This window comes from Rhinatrema bivittatum, chromosome 5 (genome assembly GCF_901001135.1).
Source record: "Rhinatrema bivittatum chromosome 5, aRhiBiv1.1, whole genome shotgun sequence".
Lineage (NCBI taxonomy): Eukaryota > Metazoa > Chordata > Amphibia > Gymnophiona > Rhinatrematidae > Rhinatrema > Rhinatrema bivittatum.
The window spans coordinates 361,455,774-361,475,135 of NC_042619.1; the positions used below are offsets into that span (position 1 = coordinate 361,455,774).

Genomic DNA, 19,362 nt, shown 5'->3' on the forward strand with positions numbered 1-19,362 from the left:
GGCATGGTCCGACCAGGTAATAATCCCTATATCAGTCTTAATTACCATTTCTGCAATGTCCTTATCAATTAAATACATATCAATGCGAGAATAGGATTGATGGGAATGTGAAAAAAAGGTATAATTACGCTGAGTGGGATTTTGCAAGCGCCAGATGTCTATCGCTGGTTTTTAAAGCCCTTCTATGAATCCTGCTTCCCCCTACTGCACAACTCGAGTTATTCAGATAAGGGTAACCTAATTAGGTTGAAATCACCTCCAATTATTACCTTACCCTCTGCCCAGGACTCCAGGTTAGAAATGTGGTAGAAAAATGAACGCTGCTCAGAGTTAGGACCATATAGTGTAAGAAGTGTAAACAGAATGTTCTCAATTAAAACTTTTAGAGCTACATATCTTCCCCTCAGGATCCTTTCAGACATCTTTAACATCGTTAACAAGTGAGTTAGAGAATAAAATCCCCACTCCTCCATACTTCCAATGTATAAAAGCAGAGGCCAAAAATTGTTGGGGAAAAAATCTGTTCCAAACGAGCCGTTCTGCACGTTTCAGTAAATGAGTTTCCTGGCCTGCGCCTCTTGAAAAAGTATCTTCCATTTTGCTGGGGAATTCAAACCCTTAACATTTAAAGAGATACGTAGCCCTGCCATTGGGAAACAGTAAGGCATATATATGCTCTCCCCCTAGTGCTCAGCCCATAGAAAAGAGTGTCAAAGTCCTCAGCTGCATCCCTGTGCTTAGCCAAAGATGATGCCAAACTATATTTTCGTGATAACCGGGTGCTCCCCCAATTCCCATCCCCCCCACCCAAAAGCCCTTGATCCACTGCCCACATTCCTCTGTGGTGAGCCTCCTCCTCCTGGAGGTGTGAAATCATCGGAGTTCTGGCCCCTTCCTCTAAGGATCCCCCCCTGACCTTAATGCAAACCTAAATATAAGCAAAATAGCCTCTCCCCCCTCCAACAAAGGTGATGCAAAAACATGTCAAAGTCATCTTACTGGCAACTCATCTTTGCGAGCTGTAAGAGAGACAGAAAGTGTCAAGGGAGGTCAATCAGGGTGATCGTAGAACTGCAAAGATCCACTGGAATGGCGCCGCAGGCACCTGCCACCCTTCTCAACCTGCTGCCATCTTGGTGTGTTGCTACAGAGTCTGGTATTAGTGCGTGATTCGGGTGCAGCCCCTGCCATCGCCAGAGGCATGCCAGCAGCCTGTAGAATGTCCGCTGCTTCCTCCACAGTGGATACCCGCGATGTAATTCCTGCGATGGTAAAGCTCAAACCGAATGGGAACAGCCATCAGTATTTGATGTTGTTGGACTGCAGGATCATGGTGACTTCACGGAAGCATCTCCATCTGCGGATGGTGATCGGTGCCAGATCCTGGAAAATCTCCACTTTATAGTTCCCCCAGTGAATAGAGCCCATTTTGCGCACCTGCAAGGCCACCTTTTTTATGGGAGTAACTATGAAAGCAGGCTATAATGTCCCTAGGTCTGTCAGAGTGATTGGTCCCCCCAAGGAGCGATGTGACCGTTCTATCTTAATTGTTGCTGCCTCCACTGCTATGGATTCCGTGCTGAGCATTTGGGCACATATATTACTGACTTGCAGTTGCTTAGTTCCTGAGATTCAGGCAATCCCCAAAACCGAAGATTGACTCTTCGAGACCTATTCTCCAGGTCGTCAAGCCTGTTCAGGAGGTCATCATTAACTTTTAAAAGTTTCTCCTGCGATAACTTGCAGATGGAGATCTCAGAGGCTTGATCCTCTAAGCGAACCTCCGTGTCAGTGACCCTGTGTCCAAACGCAGTTACATCCTTCTGTAGTTCAGCCATAACCCTGTGCAGCTCTTTTTTTTTTTTAACCCTTCCATGTCCCCACGGAGCTCCCCAAACCACTTAATGAAGTTGGCGCAGCTCGGCTGTGCATCTCCTGCCCCTGCTGAACTAGGCCCACTCACCTCTTCAGCTGCGTGTGCAGCCTGCTCTGCTCCATCTAGGCCCGCCTCCATGTGCGATGCTGCAGCAGTAAAAGGAAAAAGCTGCAGGTTCATTTTTTTTCTCTGGGCCGCCATTCTAGCAGTCAGACAGCCTTCTGGTGCGGATTTCGTCCAGGGAACGCCGCGGGAGAGCTCGATGGGGCCTGATGCGGTAAGGTCGAGTCGGAAGCTCCCGATTCAGGCAGCCATAACCGGCGGTGACGTCACTTCCTCCTCAACAGTTAAAATTTAAAGGTTCTCACTATTGTCTACAACTGTTTTCGAAAGTCTGCTCCAGGTTATTTAAATGATCTATTTTCAGCGTATACTCCAGGTAGGATATTATGTTCTTCTAATAGTAATCTACTAGAAATACCAACCCCCAAGCATGTCCGTACTCAAGAAGTTAGGATACAAGCTCTTTCAGTTATAGGACCCGTACTATGAAATGCTGTTCCTTTTGAGGTTAGGTTTATTCAAGATGTGAAATTATTCATGAAACAGCTTAAAGCTTTTTTATTTGAGGAACAATTGATTTTAGAGTTGTCAGGATTTTAGCTATAATTTTTGTATAATATTTATTTAGCTTTTTTATTTCCTGTTGCAATGTTTATGTTGATTGGAGCTTGTCTAACATATTTGTAATATAGGCCCGTTATAAATCTAACTAGATAAACGAAGCTTGACCGACGTGCCGCAAATGCGCAGTAGAGACCAGCTCTACCGCGCATGTGCGGGCGAGCACGTCGCTCTGAGCAAGCGTCTGAAAGAAAACAATGGCGGCGTCCAGTGGCAGCAGCGGGCGGCGGCGGTACTGGCAGTGGGCGGCGACGGCGGTAGCGAGCGGCGGCGGTACCGGCAGCGGGCGGCGACGGCGGTAGCGACGGCGGTAGCGGGCGGCGGTAGCGAGCGGCGGCGACGGCGGTAGCGGCCAGTAGCGAGGGAGGGAGAAGAGAGAGAGAGGGAGGGACGGACTGAGTGGGAGGGAGGGACGGAGAGAGAGAGTGGGAGGGAGTGACTGAGTGAGAGGGAGGGACTGAGTGGGAGGGAGGGAGTGGGACTGAGGGAGAGTGAGTGGGACTGAGTGAGTGAGAGGGAGGGGGGAGGGAGGGATTGAGTGAGGGGGAGGGAGTGAGGGGGAGGGAGTGAGGGGGAGGGAGGGGGGACTGAGTGAGAGGGAGGGAGTGGGACTGAGGGAGAGAGAGGGAGTGGGACTGAGGGAGGGGACGGAGGGAGTGGGGACAGAGTGAGTGGGACTGAGTGAGAGAGAGGGGGGAGGGAGTGAGTGGGACTGAGTGGGAGGGAGGGACTGAGTGAGAGGAGAGGGAGAGAGGAGAGGGAGGGTGGGGAGGAGTGGGTGAGGGAGGGAGGGAGGTAGGAGGTGGTGAAGAGTGAGGGGAGAGAGAAAGAGGGGGAGGTGAGAGACAGAGGGATGTAGCCCGTTTTAACGGGCTTAACGGCTTGTATTTTAATAAATGAAAAGTTAGTTAGGTTGCTGCATAGTTCTACTTGTTCTCCATGCGTTGTTTTCTAAACTGTTTACTGGGTTGGATCCTTCCTGTTGGTTGGGTTGTTGGTAACTGGGCACATATATGCACACGTGGTGGGATTGCTAGGGGATTAAATATTGGGCAGGTGTTATTCAAGAAATGTAAAGGTATTATACTTCATATTATGCACTTAAGATAGCTATTAAGTCTTCTGGGAAGGTAGGAAGGCTTGCTTATTCCCTTGCACTATAGAAGATTGACTTTACAGCTTTCATCGGTGGCCCACTTCATACTCTGGAAATTTAATCCTTGTTTAGACCATTGGCATAAGAAATCCTGAGAAACTGCTGGTATCGAGAAATTGATATTTGGATTGATGGGGATCGGAGATTGCTTTAAACAGTATTATGGCCTGAAGTGAAAAATCTTTATAAGAAGTCACTGAGGCCTGAAAATAATGATATTTTTGTGACAAATTGATTATGTTGTTCTGTCCTTAACAACTTGCTATATTGATTACTTACTGCAGGAGTGAGCAAACTGAGCTCTTCTATTTATGCAATTGGTTATGACCCCTCCAAGATGGGTTACTTCATAGATTTATACCCACTCATACATATGTGAAGAGTATTCACTAGGTAGCCACACTGCCAATCAGTTGCTCTAAGCTCCCATTTTGTTTCTCTTCAAGCTGCTGAAAGCAATAAGCTATTAAGTTGACTTAGAAAATAGCACTGCTATTACTAGCAATGGTAACATGGAATAGACTTAGTTTTTGGGTACTTGCCAGGTTCTTATGGCCTGGATTGGCCACTGTTGGAGACAGGATGCTGGGCTTGATGGAGCCTTGGTCTGACCCAGTGTGGCATGTTCTTATGTTCTTACATACACAGCACACAGAGACAGACACCTTGTACCCAGATACAAAAAAGGCCGATATATATCTCTACCCAGACATCAAAACACATACCCAGAGAGACACAAAAAAGACATCCCACAGACAGACTCCATAGAGAGACAGAAACCCAACACCCAGACAGGTACAGAGATACCACGCCTAGATAGAGCAAATCACACAAAGAGACAGCGCACACACCCAGATATACAGGCTACACACTACAATGGTAAAGGCTGGAAAATTTTTCAAAAATCTTAAGGTACCAGCCAAAATTGTTTAGGAGCTGAGAAACCCCCCACAAAAAAAAACACAAAACTCCATCCCATCCAACTTTATTTATTTAAACTGTTTTCACTAATTTTTCCTATTTTTCCTACTTGCTTTCATTCTCCCTTGCCCACCTCTTCCCTTTCTCTCCTCTACTTTCTCATTCTCTCTAGCCTCTTTGCCCATTCTCCTTCCCAACCTCATCACTTCTTTTCCTCTGGTGGGCAACAGCTGTGATCTATATCCTTGGTAAGGTACCTGGCAGCAACAAGAGTTCCTCCCGGGCTGAGGCCTGAGGGTGGAGGGTCTTCCTGGGTTGTATAACACTGAAGTGGCTATTCCCATGTCCAGTTCTACCACACAATAAGCAGCTTCCCACCTGGATCTGGCATATCAGAAGCAGCTCCTGACCCTGGCACTCAGGAACAGATGCATGACTAAGCCATGGCATACTTACAATGTCATCACCACGTTTTGGCAGCTCCCTCCCTCCAAAGCTTGCAGTGCCTGCATGACTTCATTGTTCAGCTTCTGTGCCATTTTTTTCTTCCCTGATTAAGCAGCCAGTGTTCTTCCCCTTCAGGATTTTTCAAGCCTCCCAGTTTGTTCACCCCTGACTTACAGTGGATCAGCTTGAAGTTAGTGTGCCAAAAAATGTTTGAATAAATAAAAAGGTCATAAACCATGTTTATCTATATGTTCTGTATGGAAAACAAAAAATTCGCAGGGCAGACTGGATAGACCACGTCAGGCTTTTTCTGCTGACATTTACTATGTAAAATTATGAATACTGGATCCCTCTGTTCCTTTCTGTCAATGCCAAACTATATGTATTAAAATTGTTCCTAATACTTTTTAAATCACCTACCGTATTATACCTTTTCTCAGATATTATCAGAAGTATGCACTAAATCCTCTCTTCCTATTCTTTCACCTATCATGCCTTCTCAAATGTGTTCTGAGTATTCTCTAACTATGTTATCTGATGAAGATACAAACTTGTTGCTACACGCTCTAAGCTCTGTTAATTGGAAAAGTGTGAAATAAATGACAAATTTATGTTTTGGGTATTCAATTCAGTTGCAATCTAGTTCTCCCATATAAGCTGAGCATTTCATAGTTATGCTTGCTTTTAGGAAACTAAGAGTGCACCCTTATTTATCAGATCGCTTTCTCTCAGAAAAAAAATTATAGGTGTTTGCTCATCTATATTTATGCTTCTAGAAAGAAAAGAAAACATTCCATCTCTAGTGATCCTGGAAGAATGTTTTCAGCCTTTCTCAGACAGGTTTATCTTCATTAAGATAACAATTGTCAAATATGATAAAGTAGAGGGTGCAGAAAGAAATAAACCCCTTTCACTCTGATGCATTATTCTAAAGGAAGAAGAAGAGAGAAAGAAAATCATTACCTGGATCAGTGAGCACTTCTTTCGCAGATGCTATATCAATAAATTTTTTTCTCTGCCTGTTTCTTTTTCCGCTTCATCCTGGAAGTTATCTGGATGCCACTGCTGTGCCAACTTTCTATAAGCTTTTATGATTTCTTGCTTTTTGGCATTTCTGAAAAGTAAAGCAAAAGAAATTTAGCTGACGTAAAGTACTTTTTAATCCAGAGTAGCTGGGACCAGACTTGTTCCAGATAAGATTTTTCTCATAAAAGAATTTCAGATAGAAGAATATAGGCCAAAGCCCTTGATTTTTCATATAACAAAAGATTTCCAAAAAAGAAACTTCTGGTATAAAAAGGTGCTCTAGTGTAATTTTTACCTGTCCACACAACTACCTTAATAGATTACATATTAAGAAAATTTTTCTGCCTGCAAGATTAATCAATCAGTGGAACAAGTTAATGAGAGAAGTGGTGTAATCTGTCAAAGGAGGTTTTTAAGAATAAATAAGACATTTGTTTAGAATTGGGTAGAGTGAATTCTGGTTGAAGAATATAGTGCCCAAATGACATCCCTTCCAGTCCCACCTTTCTATGATTCTACATTAAGTACCCTGTTCATTAACAAAAACTGCCAGAATTACACATGCTAGGCAGTATAAAAAATTTAGCAAGTTTGTTAAACTGTGTTCTCTGTAGACAGCAGAATAAATTAGCCATGACATATAGGTGACATTAAATGGCACTAAACGAACCCTAGTCTTAGCTCCGAGCTTTTGCTCTACTAAACATGTATGGGAGTTCCCAGGTGGGCATTGTCTTGTGAGCCCCCTCAGTTGATTTTATAGCTAAATCTAGCTAAGAAGTCAATTCACCAGGGAGGTGAGCAGGTATTCAGCATGACATTCATTCTGCTGCCTACATTTATGTCAAGCAAACTTGCTTTCTTCATAACAAGCAGGGCTGAATTAACCATGACATGTGGGGAGTCCCAAACTGAGGATTGCGACAGAGCATTTATTGAATAAGCAACTCTGACCTACCATGGACAGCAGATTACTGGGTGATAAGGCTATGCAAAAATGCTTGTTCATATTCAATGCCACTTTCTGATAAATTGTCCAGATAGTAATGGGACATGAAGATGTGCACCGATAACCAAGTTGCAGCTTTGCAGATGTCTTCAATAGGTACTGCTCAGATGAGTCACCGATGTATCCATAGCTCGCTCTTTAGTCTTGATAGAATCTGATCCTAAGGATAGCTATGGCTTAATGTGCAATGCAATCTGCTAGCCAGTTGGACAATGTTTGGCAACTGCTATGCCCAATGGGTCAGGATGAATAATTTGCAAGTCTTGATGATGAGGCAGAGTTCTTTTTCTGTAGTAAGCTAATGCTTGGTTTACAGTCTAAGAAATGAAGGAACTTTTCAAATTCATGTGACCTCGGGAATAATGTAGGTAGCACGATGGCCTGATTAATGTGGAAAACAGAGATCATCTTTGATAGAAACTTTGGGTGGATGTGAAGCACCACTCTGATGTGGAAAACCTGCATACAAGGAGAATAATTTACCAAAGCCTGAAGCTCACAGACTCTTCTGACTGAAGAGGTTGCCATAAGGAACAATACTTTCTGTGTAAGAAATTTTAAAGAAGCTGACTGATGTCTCAAAAGGTGGCTTCATAAGTTGTGCCAGAACCACATTAAGGTCCCATGGAACAGGTGGGTTTGACAATTGGAGGATTAGTTTGCCATTAGCCTTTCACAAACTTAGTGGAGATTGACCTATCTGAATATGGTGTTACGAATGCCGACTGCGGCAGACCCGCGGCCCGGCCCTCTCAACTCTCTCTGGCAAATCCAGTCCCTGGTTCCTCTTCCCTGGCGGCAGTAGGCCGCCGGCTCAGTCCTCGGGCCGCCCCCGGTGCCTCAGCTTCAGCTACCGATTCCTGTGCTCCACGTCCGGCCTCTCTGTGTGGCCCGTGGAGAGATGCCGCTGTCCAGCGCCGCGCCCCTCCCTAGGCGCACGCGAAACACTGATTCTTATGAAAGACCCGCGGCGGGAACTTGGCCACAGCCCCGGATGATGACATCGCTGGAGCCCCGGTACTTAAGGCTGGGCCCGACTTCCAATGATTATCTTTGCAACAGGTCTCCACGCTGGTCGTGTACTCATTGCCTCCTGGTGGATCCTCCTTCATCCCTGCGTTCCTAATTCCTAACCTTCTTCGGATTGCTTTCTTGGACACGACCTCTGCATTACCTGACTACACCGTTGACTCTCTTCAAGCTCGGACCTCTGCATTGCCTGACTATGCCATTGACCCTCTCCAAGCCCAGACCTCTGCAGTGCCTGACTATGCCACTGACTCTCCCCTCGTCCAGACCTCAGCCTTGTCTTGCCACCGCTTCTCGAATGCCGCTGGCCCTGAATCCAGCTTGCTCTACGACACCTCTTCAGTCTACATCCTGGACTTGGCCTATTCAGGCTTTGGCCTGTTCTTGCTCGGGCACCCCCTGTCTGACTTTGGTTCTATTGGCGCCTGGGTCTCCGGGACTCCACCTCGTCCAGTACAGACTTCTCCATTCCACTGTTACTGCCTTTGGGCTGACTCCTCAGTGCTTCCATCGACGACATACAGAGGCCCACCTACTTCCAGCCAGCCCCGGTACCCAAAGGCTCAACCCGCGGGGAACGAGGGCTGGAATTGATGAAGGGCCAGTCGGCCCCCTTCCTTCAGCCCATTCTGCCTGCCAACGGTGGGGATCCGTCAACCCCACCTCGGCCCAAGGGTTCACCTCCGCATAAACAGGTTGCAAAGGCCATGGAATCGGCAGAGCCGCGTGCCCTCCAGGCTATTCCTGGCCTGGCTTCAAAGGTACAAGAACAGCAACAGTTTCTCGAGGGATTGGCCTCCTCTCTTGAGCTTCTGCACGCCCGGCTTGATGCCCTGTCTGGTAATTCAGTTCTAGTACCAGCTTCCTCTCACGAACAGCTGTCTCTGTCCACCTGTAGAGCCTTGCTGGCTCTCCCAGCTCTGCCTCGTTTCAATGGTGACTCCAAGCTCTGCAGAGGGTTCATCAATCAATGCAACATGCACTTTTCTCTGCAGCCCTCCATCTTTCAAAATGAACTCATGAAAGTCACCTTTATCTTGTCTCGTCTGGAAGGGAAGGCATTGGCTTGGGTTTTGCCCTTATGGGAGCAATCAGATTTGCTCCTACAGGAACTGTCTCGATTCGTGGCTGTGTTCCGGCGGACGTTTGACGATCCTGGGCGGCATGCCATGCTACATCTTCGACAAGTCAAAGAAGCCTATTTGAGTATACGATTGAATTTCGGACCTTAGCTAGAGAACTCTCCTAGCAGGAAGACTGCCTATGCACTATCTACCTGGATGGACTATCCCTGCAGCTGAAAGATGTGGCAGTGCGGGAGCTCCCTTCCTCACTTGAGTATCTCATTGATCTGACTGGCCGAATTGATCATAGTCTCCAAGAGTGCCACCGGGAGAATCGGATGCCCAGAAGGCCCTCTCTGGTTTGCTCCCACTTGCCACTGGCCACTAGCCCTGCCTCTGGTAGGGTCTCCATCGTGGCTAAGACGGAAGAACCCATGCAGTTGGGCCGTAGGCGGCTGTCCCCGGAAGAGCGCCTCCGGCAGAGACAAACTGGCCTGTGTATGTACTACGGAGCACCTGGCCATCACCTGCAGGTCTGCCCAGTCCGTCCGGGAAACTACCCGGCCTAAGTTCAGTAGGGGTCCTGAACTGGGGCACAACATTACTGGCCCCTCAACTGTCTTTGCCAGTTACTCTGATTTGGGACTCCTGGTCCTTTCCAGTTTGGAGCAGGAAGAAATTTTATCCTCAAGGACCTAGTTCAACTTTTGGGTATAAATACCCGATCTTTTGAGACTTCCTTGTGCATTGCTTCGATTTATGATGAAACGTAACCTGGTCGAATTTCCCTGAAAACTAAGCCAGTTCAACTTCTTACTGGCGCTCTTCATACCGAGGAAATTGAATTACTGGTTTTGGAGAAATCTATCCACCCAGTAGTCTTAGGCCTACCCTGGCTTTAATGTAATTCCCCCCAATTTGATTGGGGGTTGCTCCAGCTGGTGGAATGGGGTTCCACCTGCCATCAGACTTGTTTACAAAAAGGTGGTGCCACTCCCAGTGATTCCTTTGGCCACCACCTCCTCAGGCTTACCAGCTCCTTGTGCAGACTTTGAAGATGTTTTTTCAAAGAAGGCCATAATCATAAGTGCATCCTCTGTTAATCAGATAAATGTTATATGCCAACCCAGAGGAACTCTGCCACATTTAATGCCAAACAAATGTTGTATATATACTTTTATTTCACAATCTTATCAAAAATACATTTTACCAAAAAGTTTATTGCACTTGGCACTTTTTGGTAAAATGTATTTTTGATAAGATTGTGAAATAAAAGTATATATACAACATTTGTTTGGCATTAAATGTGGCCGAGTTCCTCTGGGTTGGCATATAACATTTTCAAAGGCGGCGGCAGACCTTCTACCACCTCTTTGGAGGTTTGACTGTCCTATCTAACTTCTACCGGGGACCACGCCTCCTCGAGGGTGTACTTATCCTCTGTCCCTTCCTGAGACCAAGGCTATGACGGAGTACATCCAATAAAACCTTGCTAAAGGGTTCATTCGTCCTTCAACATCTCCTGCCAGTGCAGGATTTTTCTTTGTTACAAAGAAAGACGGATCTCTAAGGCCGTGTCTCAATTACCGTGGCTTAAATGCCATCACCCGCAAAGACAAATATCCGTTGCCCTTGATCTCAGAGTTATTCGATCGATTACATGGAGCTTCCATTTTCACTAAATTGGATCTACGCGGAGCTTATAACTTGGTGTGTATTCACCTTGATGACATCTGGAAAACAGCTTTCAACACCAGAGACGGGCATTATGAATATCTGGTGATGCCCTTTGGCCTCTGTAACGCTCCCGCAGTATTTCAACGAATGATTAATGAAATCTTCAGAGATCTGTTGTAGGTTAAGGTTGTGGCATACCTTGATGACATACTTGTCTTCTCCAAAGATCTAGCTACACACCGCATCTTTTCACGAAATTTGATAAATGCCTGTTTGAAAAATCCAGCTTGCCCTTTCTTGGGTATATAATTTCACAATGGAGATTCTCTATGGACCCCGAAAAACTCAAAGGAATCCAAGATTGGCCTCAGCCCGTGGGTCTTAAAGTTCCACAAAGATTTCTAGGATTCACAAATTATTACTGCCATTTCATCCCTCATTACTCAACACTGGCGGCTCCCTCTTACCGCATTGACCAAGATACCCGGAACCGGCCCCTGGAAGCTATTACAGCCTTTCAACACCTCAAAGAGGCCTTCCTAGCAGGACCATGTCTCCACCATCCAGACCCAAACCGCCCCTTCCAAGTCGAGGTAGACGTCTCTGCTATTGGGGCCGGGGCGGTCTTGAGCCAACATTCTACTTCTGGATCTCTAGTTCCGTGCTCATTCTACTCACGCAAATTCTCCTCTGCGGAAAAAAACTACAGCATTGGAGATTGCGAATTGTTCACCATCAAATTGGCTCTAGAGGAATGGCGCCCGTGGTTAGAGGGCGCTCAACATAAATTCACCATATTTACAGATCACAAGAATCTGGAACACTTGAACCGTGCCCAGCGTGTCAATGCCCGCCAAGCTCGATGGGCCCTGTTTTTTTCTAGGTTCAACTTTGAACTTCGCTATCGCCCAGCTGGAAAAAATCTTCGGGCTGACGCCCTGTCATGTTCCTTCAAACCAGAAGATACTCCAGAAGAACCCGGTCACATTATTGACCCAGCCTGCATTTGTTTGTCTGCGACTCACCCAGTTCCGACTGGGAAGACAGTTGTGCCCTGTCGCCTCCGTGAAAACGTCCTCCGGTGGGCACATGACTAAGTTTACTGGTCACCCAGGGCGAGCACGAACCCTAGCGTTGCTCCAGGGGTTCTTCTGGTGGTCCACTATAGTCTCTGAAGCTAAGGCATACGTCAATTCCTGCAATACTTGCACTCAACAGAAAACCCCAGACGGTCCACCATGGGGTTTACTCCAACCACTTCCAGCTCCCTAAGAACCGTGGACACACCTCTCCACAGATTTCATTGTGGACTTACCACCATCTACAAGTCACACAGTCATATGGGTTACCATAGATAGATTCTCTGAAATGGCCCATTTTGTTCCACTACCGGGCCTACCATCTGCTCCCGAATTGGCACACCTGTTCTTTCTCCATATATTCAGGCTACATGGTGTGCCCAAGGACACTGTCACCGACAGGGGCCCGTAGTTTGTTGCCCGATACTGGTGCGCTCTCTGCAGTAAATTTGGCATTAAATTCAGTTTAACAACAGCATACCATCTGCAGGCCAATGGACAAGTTGAGCGAATGAATCGCTCTTTAAAATCCTTTTTCTACACCTACATAAATGACCGCCAAGACAACTGGTCTGAACTCCTTCCTTGGGCGGAGTTCTCACACAACTCCCATATTGCCGCTGCCACAGGTACATCGCCCTTTTCCATCGATTATGGGAAGCAACCATGACCACCACTACCCATACCGTTATCAGTACCCTCTTCTGCGCAAACCACTGCTGATGTCCTCAAGACCCTTTGGAATCAGACGAACCTTCACTTACGCCAAGCTGCATCCCGGGCCAAGAAGTTTGCAGATATCCATCATTGCTCTGCTCCTGAGTTCCTTCCTGGCCAGAAAGTCTGGTTAAGCACTCGGTATATTCAGCTTAAGGTACCTTCCCAAAGGTTTGCACCAAGGTATATTGGACCTTTCCCCCATCATTCGTCGTGTTGGACCAGTTACATACCAGCTTCGGTTGCCACCATTAGGAATCCATAATACGTTCCATGTATCACTTCTGAAGCCAGTGGTCCTATCATGGCCTTCACGAAAAGCTCCCGAACCATCTCCGCTGGTTGCAGAGACAGACACTACCTACAAGGTTCATGAAGTCCATGATGTTCGCTGTAGGGGCCGCCGGTGAGAATACCTCCTTTCCTGGGAGGGTTATGGCCCCGAAGAGATTTTGTGCGAACCAGCTCGCAATATCCTGGATAAAACCCTCTTCCTTCAATTTCATCGTGCCCATCCGGGCAAACCCAGACCTCCAAGGGGGGCATAAGGGGGGGTATTGTTACGAGTGCCGGCCGCTACAGACCCGCGGCCCAGCCCTCACCTCTCTAAGGCAAATCCAGTCCCTGGTTCCTCTTCCCTGGTGGCAGTAGGCCGCCAGCTCCATCCACCGATTCCTGAGCTCTGCGTCTGGCCTCTCTGCATGGCCTGCAGAGACATGCCGCCATCCAGCGCTGCACCCCTCCCTAGGCGCAAGCATCACAATTCTTATGAAGGGCCCGCGGTGGGAACTTGGTTGCAACCCCAGATGATGACGTCGCTGGAGCCCTGGTACTTAAGACCGGGCCCGGCTTCCAATGATTGCCTTTGCAACAGGTCTCCACACTGGTCATGTACTCGTTGCCTCCTGGTGATCCTCCTGTGTTCCTGGCTCCTGATCTCCTTCATCCCTGTGTTCCTGATTCCTAACCTTCTTCGGATTGCTTTCTCAGACACGACCTCTGCATTGCCTGACTATGCCTTTGACCCTCTCCAAGCCCGGTCCTCTGCTTTGCCTGACTACGCTACAGACTCTCTCCTCATCCAGACCTCAGCCTGGTCTTGCCACCACTTCTCGATTGCTGCCGGCCCTGACTCCAGCTTGTTCTTGTTACAGTTTTGGCTGCAGTGCAACCGCCTCACCACCAGGGGTCCCTCTAGTGCTGGCTTTCCGGACAGGCCCAGTCCATCTTATCTGTCCACTCTGTGCTCTGGGTGTGTCCTTATAACCCTGCCTGACAGTTGCCTCGGTGCTTCGGCATCGAGCTCACCTGGGCTCCCTGCTCTAGCCTTGCGCGGCCTTCGGGCCTTTCCTTGCCTTGCCCTGCGCGGCCTTCGGGCCTTTCCTTGCCTTGCCCTGCGCGGCCTTCGGGCCTCCTTCCTCGCTGTTCTCACCTGGCCTACGGGCCTTCTGACCTGCCTGCTCTGCTTACGGTGTGTGGCCTACGGGCCTTCTGTGTATGTGTGGCCTATGGACCTTCTGACCTGCTTGCCCTGACTACGGTGTGTGGCCTACGGGCCTTCTGTGTATGTGTGGCCTATGGGCCTTCTGACCTGCTTGCCCTGACTACGGTGTGTGGCCTACGGGCCTTCTGTGTATGTGTGGCCTACGGGCCTTCTGACCTGCCTGCTCTGCTTATGGTGTGTGGCCTACGGGCCTTCTGTGTGTGTGTGGCCTACGGGCCTTCTGACCTGCCCTGCTCTGCTTATGGTGTGTGGCCTACGGGCCTTCTGTGTGTGTGTGGCCTACGGGCCTTCTGACCTGCCCTGCTCTGCTTATGGTGTGTGGCCTACGGGCCTTCTGTCTGTGTGTGTGGAGCCTACGGGCCTTCTGACCTGCCTTGCCCCGCTTATGGTGTGTGGCCTACGGGCCTTCTGTGTGTGTGTGGCCTACGGGCCTTCTGACCTGCCTTGCCCTGCTTACTGTGCCCTGACCCAGCCTGAACTTAGACTCTGCTCATTGCCGCCTGCCCTGACCCAGCCTGAACTTAGACTCTGCTCATTGCCGCCTGCCCCGACCCAGCCTGAACTTAGACTCTGCTCCTTGCCGCCTGCTCTGACCCAGCCTGAACTAGACATTGCTTATTGCTGCCTGCCTTGACCCAGCCTGGAACCAGACACTGTTTCTAGCTTCCTGTCTCTCTCCACCTGGAGCCACCCTGCTGGGTGGTGTTCACACCTCCTGACCGGAGCCCAAGCGTAACAGTTCTATGACACTTCTTCAGTCTATATCCTGGACTTGGCCTATTCAGGCTTTGGCCTGTTCTTGCTCAGACCCCCCCCCATCTGACTTTGGTTCTATTGGCGGCAGAGTCTCCGCCTCGTCCAGTACAGACTTCTCCATTCCACTGTTACTGCCTTTGGGCTGACTCCTCAGTTCTTCCATCGACGATGACATACGGAGGCCCACCTACGTCCAGCCAGCCCCGGTACCCAAAGGTTCAACCTGCGGGGAATGAGGGCTGATATTGGTGAAACGCCAGTTGGCCCCTGCCTGCCGACTGTGGGGACCCGTAGGATCCTTCCTACGGGTTGAGTCAACCCCACCTCAGCCCAAGGGTCCACCTCCGGCGCAACACATGGTAGGATGCTATGGTATTGAGATGTATTCTCATTGACAAGATACTAAGACTTGAGTAAAGAAAGTACTGAAGCAGCTCTCATGGTTTGCATGCGAAAAGGTCCAAGGAGCTTCAACACCAGAAGCAGAACTGTTTCCATTTAAAGCCGTGAGCTCTTTTAGTTGAAGTTTTTCTAGCGGATGTATCTAGTATGATCGCAGCTGCTCTGGGTAAAGAAAGTGGATTGATCAGCAAGCACTCAACATTCAGGCTGTCAAAATGAGAGAGGAAGGGTTGGTAACCTACAATCCAGTGGGAGCACTGAGAGGAGAGGATCACCTTGCTGATGGCTGAAGAGAATTGGTAAGTTCTGCTTTGGTAAATTTTAGAACTTAAAAGTTTTGGGGAGAATTAACTATTGGTGCATATTCTTTAGTGTGTTTGTATTAAATAGCTAGTCAGAAGCAAGTAAAAGCCAGGAGTTTGTGTGTTTGTATTTCCCTCCCTCCCCTCTCCCACCCACCCCATGCCCATCCATTTATAGGCAAAAGAGACTTTTTTTTTTTTTATAAATAGAATCAGCCTTTTAACTTAAACCTAGAATTGCCCCAGGCCTTATCAAGAGTTTAATCATTCTCTTTTAGGTCACTACCAGATAAATAGTGAATACATTAATACATTTAAAGGACTTTAATTTTATACATTTCCACTGATCTTATTTAAAGGTTTTTATATACCGATAGCTGTTTGCACATCGTATCGGTTTACAGATAACGTATAACATGATAGAGAAAATACATGGAATGGTTTTGGTTACATGGTATGGTAAACGGGGGGGGGGGGGTGTACAAACATGGTATGTAGAGAGTACAAGGTGTTGAAGGAAAAATATATGTAGAAATAAATATAAATAGAACTATGTATACATTACAAGGTATGGTTTGGGAGGGTACAAGATGTTTATATGGTGGACTTGATAACATATATATATATATATATATATATAATTGAAACTGTAGTCAAAGTGATGTAGCGAGATAGTACCAGGGGGAGAATGTGTGGATTAGGGGTAGGCTAGCTTAAAGAGTCACGTTTTCAATTTTTTTTTAAATTTGTGTGTGCTTGGTTCTATGCGTAGGTCGCGTGGCATTGAGTTCCAGTTGATAGGTCCTGCTATTGAGAGTGCTCTGTCTCTAGTGGAGGACCATTGTGTGGTTTTGGGAGAGGGAATGTGAAGGGTTCCTTTATAGGCAGATCTGGCTGGTCTGTTAGAAGAGTTGAAGTGGAATGCGTTGTTTAGCCAGGTGATGTTTTGGTTGTGAAATGTTTTGTGTATAAATGAGAGGGTTTTGTAGAGGATTCTAGAGGAGATCGGGAGTCAGTGGAGGTCTCTGAGGATGGGTGTGATGTGCTCTTTTCTACGGGTGTTGGTTAGGATACTGGCAGTGGCATTCTGTAATAATTGAAGGGGTTTGATGGTGGAAGAGGGGAGGCCTATGAGGAGGGAATTACAGTAGTCAATTTTAGCGAAGATTAGGGTTTGTAGGACAGTGGGGAAGTTATGTGTGTGTAGGAGGGGTCTAATTTTCTTTAATACATGCAGTTTAAAGTAGCATTCCTTTAAGGTGGATTTTATCAATGTTTTTAGGTTTAATCCGTTGTCACTGGTGACACCCAGGTTGCGTCCGTGTTGTGGGAAGGGGGCTGAGAGGGGTGTGGTGCTAGTTAATATGCAATTAAGGGAGGGCTGATTGTGAGAGATTATGAGGAGTTCAGTTTTGGTGGTGTTGAGTGCCAGCTTGAGGTTAGTAAGGAGTTGGTTGATAGAGTTGATGCAATTGTTCCAGGTTTTTAGGGAGTTGGATAGTGAGTTGGTGATGGGAATGATACATAGAAACATAGAAATGACGGCAGAAGACGACCAAACGGCCCATCAAGTCTGCCCAGCAAGCTACGCACTTAATCCATTTTTTCCCCCTTTTTCTCTCTCCCACCTGTTACTATTGGCTTCCAGTACCCTCCAGCCCTAATTCCCCTCCACCCAATTTAGAGAGCAGCTTTGAATCTGCATCCAAGTGACATCTAGCTCAATTGGGGGTAGCAACCGCTGTAACAAGCAGGCCACCCCCTTGCCCCATACTCTTACCCAACCCTGTTTTTATTTTTTTGTTTTGTTTATTTTTTTTTTGGAAATAGGAGCCCTCCATCGTTCCGCTCCGTGAAGGTGGAACACCAACTACTGGCCACTGGCATCCCGCTCCGTGAATGCCTCTGTGGCTACTGCCGCTCCGTGCAGTGTTTGAATGCCGCTATGGCTACTGCCGCTCCGTGCAGTGTTTGAATGCCGCTGTGGATTTGGACATCGTCCGCGTAGATGAAATGGACGATGCCTAGGTTAGTTAAGGGGTGGCAGAGGGGTAGCAGGTAGATATTGAAGAGGGTGGAGGAGAGGGCAGAGCCTTGGGGTACACCTCAGGTAAATTTGATGGGGGTCAGATTCGTTGTTGCTAAGTTTGACCTTGAAGTGTCTGTTTTCCAGGTAAGATTTAAACCAGCAGTGGGCAGTACCAGTTATGCCTATGTTCATGAGTTGGTTTAGTAGGATTTTGTGATTGACAGTGTCGAAGGCAGCGGAGATGTCAAGCATAGCTAGGATGTATGCTTGCTCTTTATCCATGCCTTTGAGTAACGTGTCTTTGAGAGATATTAGGAGCGTTTCAGTGCTGAAAATTTTTCGGAATCCAAACTGGGATGGGGATAGAATGTTGTGTGTGTAAGTATTCTGTGAGGCGGAGGTTGACTACCTTTTCAGTGATTTTGGCTAGTAGCGGTAAATTTGAGATTGAGCGATAGTTAGATAGTTCTGACGGGTCGAGGTTAGGTTTTTTTTAGGATTGGTTTCACAATCGCTAGCTTGAGGGCGGATGGGACGTTACCTAAACTTAACTAGGAACTGAACAAAACTAAGATGAAGACAGCCGTCCAGTAGCAAGTGGAGGGCCTTCCAGTCTTTTGCATAGAGTGTCACATGTGTGATTTTTTATCCACCAATGAGAGGCTGCATTGTGTGCACCCGGTGCAAAGAGCTCCTGCCTCCCAGAGAACGACTCAGATCTCTGAAGGCTAGAGTGGCAGACCTGGAGGAGCTGAGGCAGACAGAGAGGTTATAGATGAGATCTTAAAGGACATAGTAGCCAAGTCCCAACTCCAGTCTCGCAGCCCTGGTGCTGCCTTGCAGAAGGAAGGTCTAGTCGGACAGTGTCAACCTGGTGCAACAGGAAATGATCCTGTAGCAAGGACCTGCTCTCCAGGTGATGCATTGTCCTCACACACCGAAGATGTGCCTCCCAAGGCTATTGTCCAGGAGGGAAGAGTTAGGTTGGCCGTCATAGTTGATTCAATTATTAGGAATGTAGATAGCTGGGTGGCTGGTGGGCATAAGGATCGCCTGGTAGCATGCCTACCCTGTTGCGAAGGTGGTTGGCCTCACGCGTCATCTAGATAGGATTTTAGACAGTGCTGGGGAAGAGCCGGGTGCCGTGGTACATGTGGGCACCAACATAGGAAGATGTGGGAGGGAGGTTCTGGAAGCCAAATTAACATTCTTAGGTAGAAAGCTAAAATCCAGAATCTCCAGGGTAGTATTCTCTGAAATGCTCCCACATACAGGTCCCCAGAGTTGGGCAGAGCTCCAGAGTTTCAATACATGGAGGAGACGATGGTGCAAGAAAGAGGGATTCAGTTTTGTAAGGAACTGGGGAACCTTTCGGGGAAATGGGGGTGGGGGGGGGGGGGGGGGGGGGGGGAGAGACTTTTCCGAAGGAAGGGGCTCCACCTTAACTAGGGTGAAACCAGGCTGCTGGTGCTAACCTTTAAAAAGGAGAGAGAGAACAGCTTTTAAACTAGAACAAAGGGGAAAGCCGACAGTCACTCAGCAGCGCATAGTTCAGAGGGAGGTATTTTCGAAGAATACTAATGAAGAATAAGAAGGCATCCCAACAGAGAAGTTCCAATGATAAGAAAAGTAGTCCATGTGCCAATAACTAAAGAATCACCTGAATTAAATGATTCCAAATTAT

At 47.6% G+C, this 19,362-nt stretch overlaps 1 protein-coding gene across 1 annotated transcript in view; it reads right to left on the bottom strand.

The window, feature by feature from the left end:
• Positions 1–19,362, bottom strand: part of DNAJC3 (DnaJ heat shock protein family (Hsp40) member C3) — a 401,955-nt gene that overhangs the window by 68,320 nt on the left and 314,273 nt on the right. Inside the window, 2 exon segments of the mRNA XM_029604719.1 lie at positions 6,048–6,105; positions 6,108–6,198. Coding sequence (XP_029460579.1) covers positions 6,048–6,105; positions 6,108–6,198 — 149 coding nt within the window.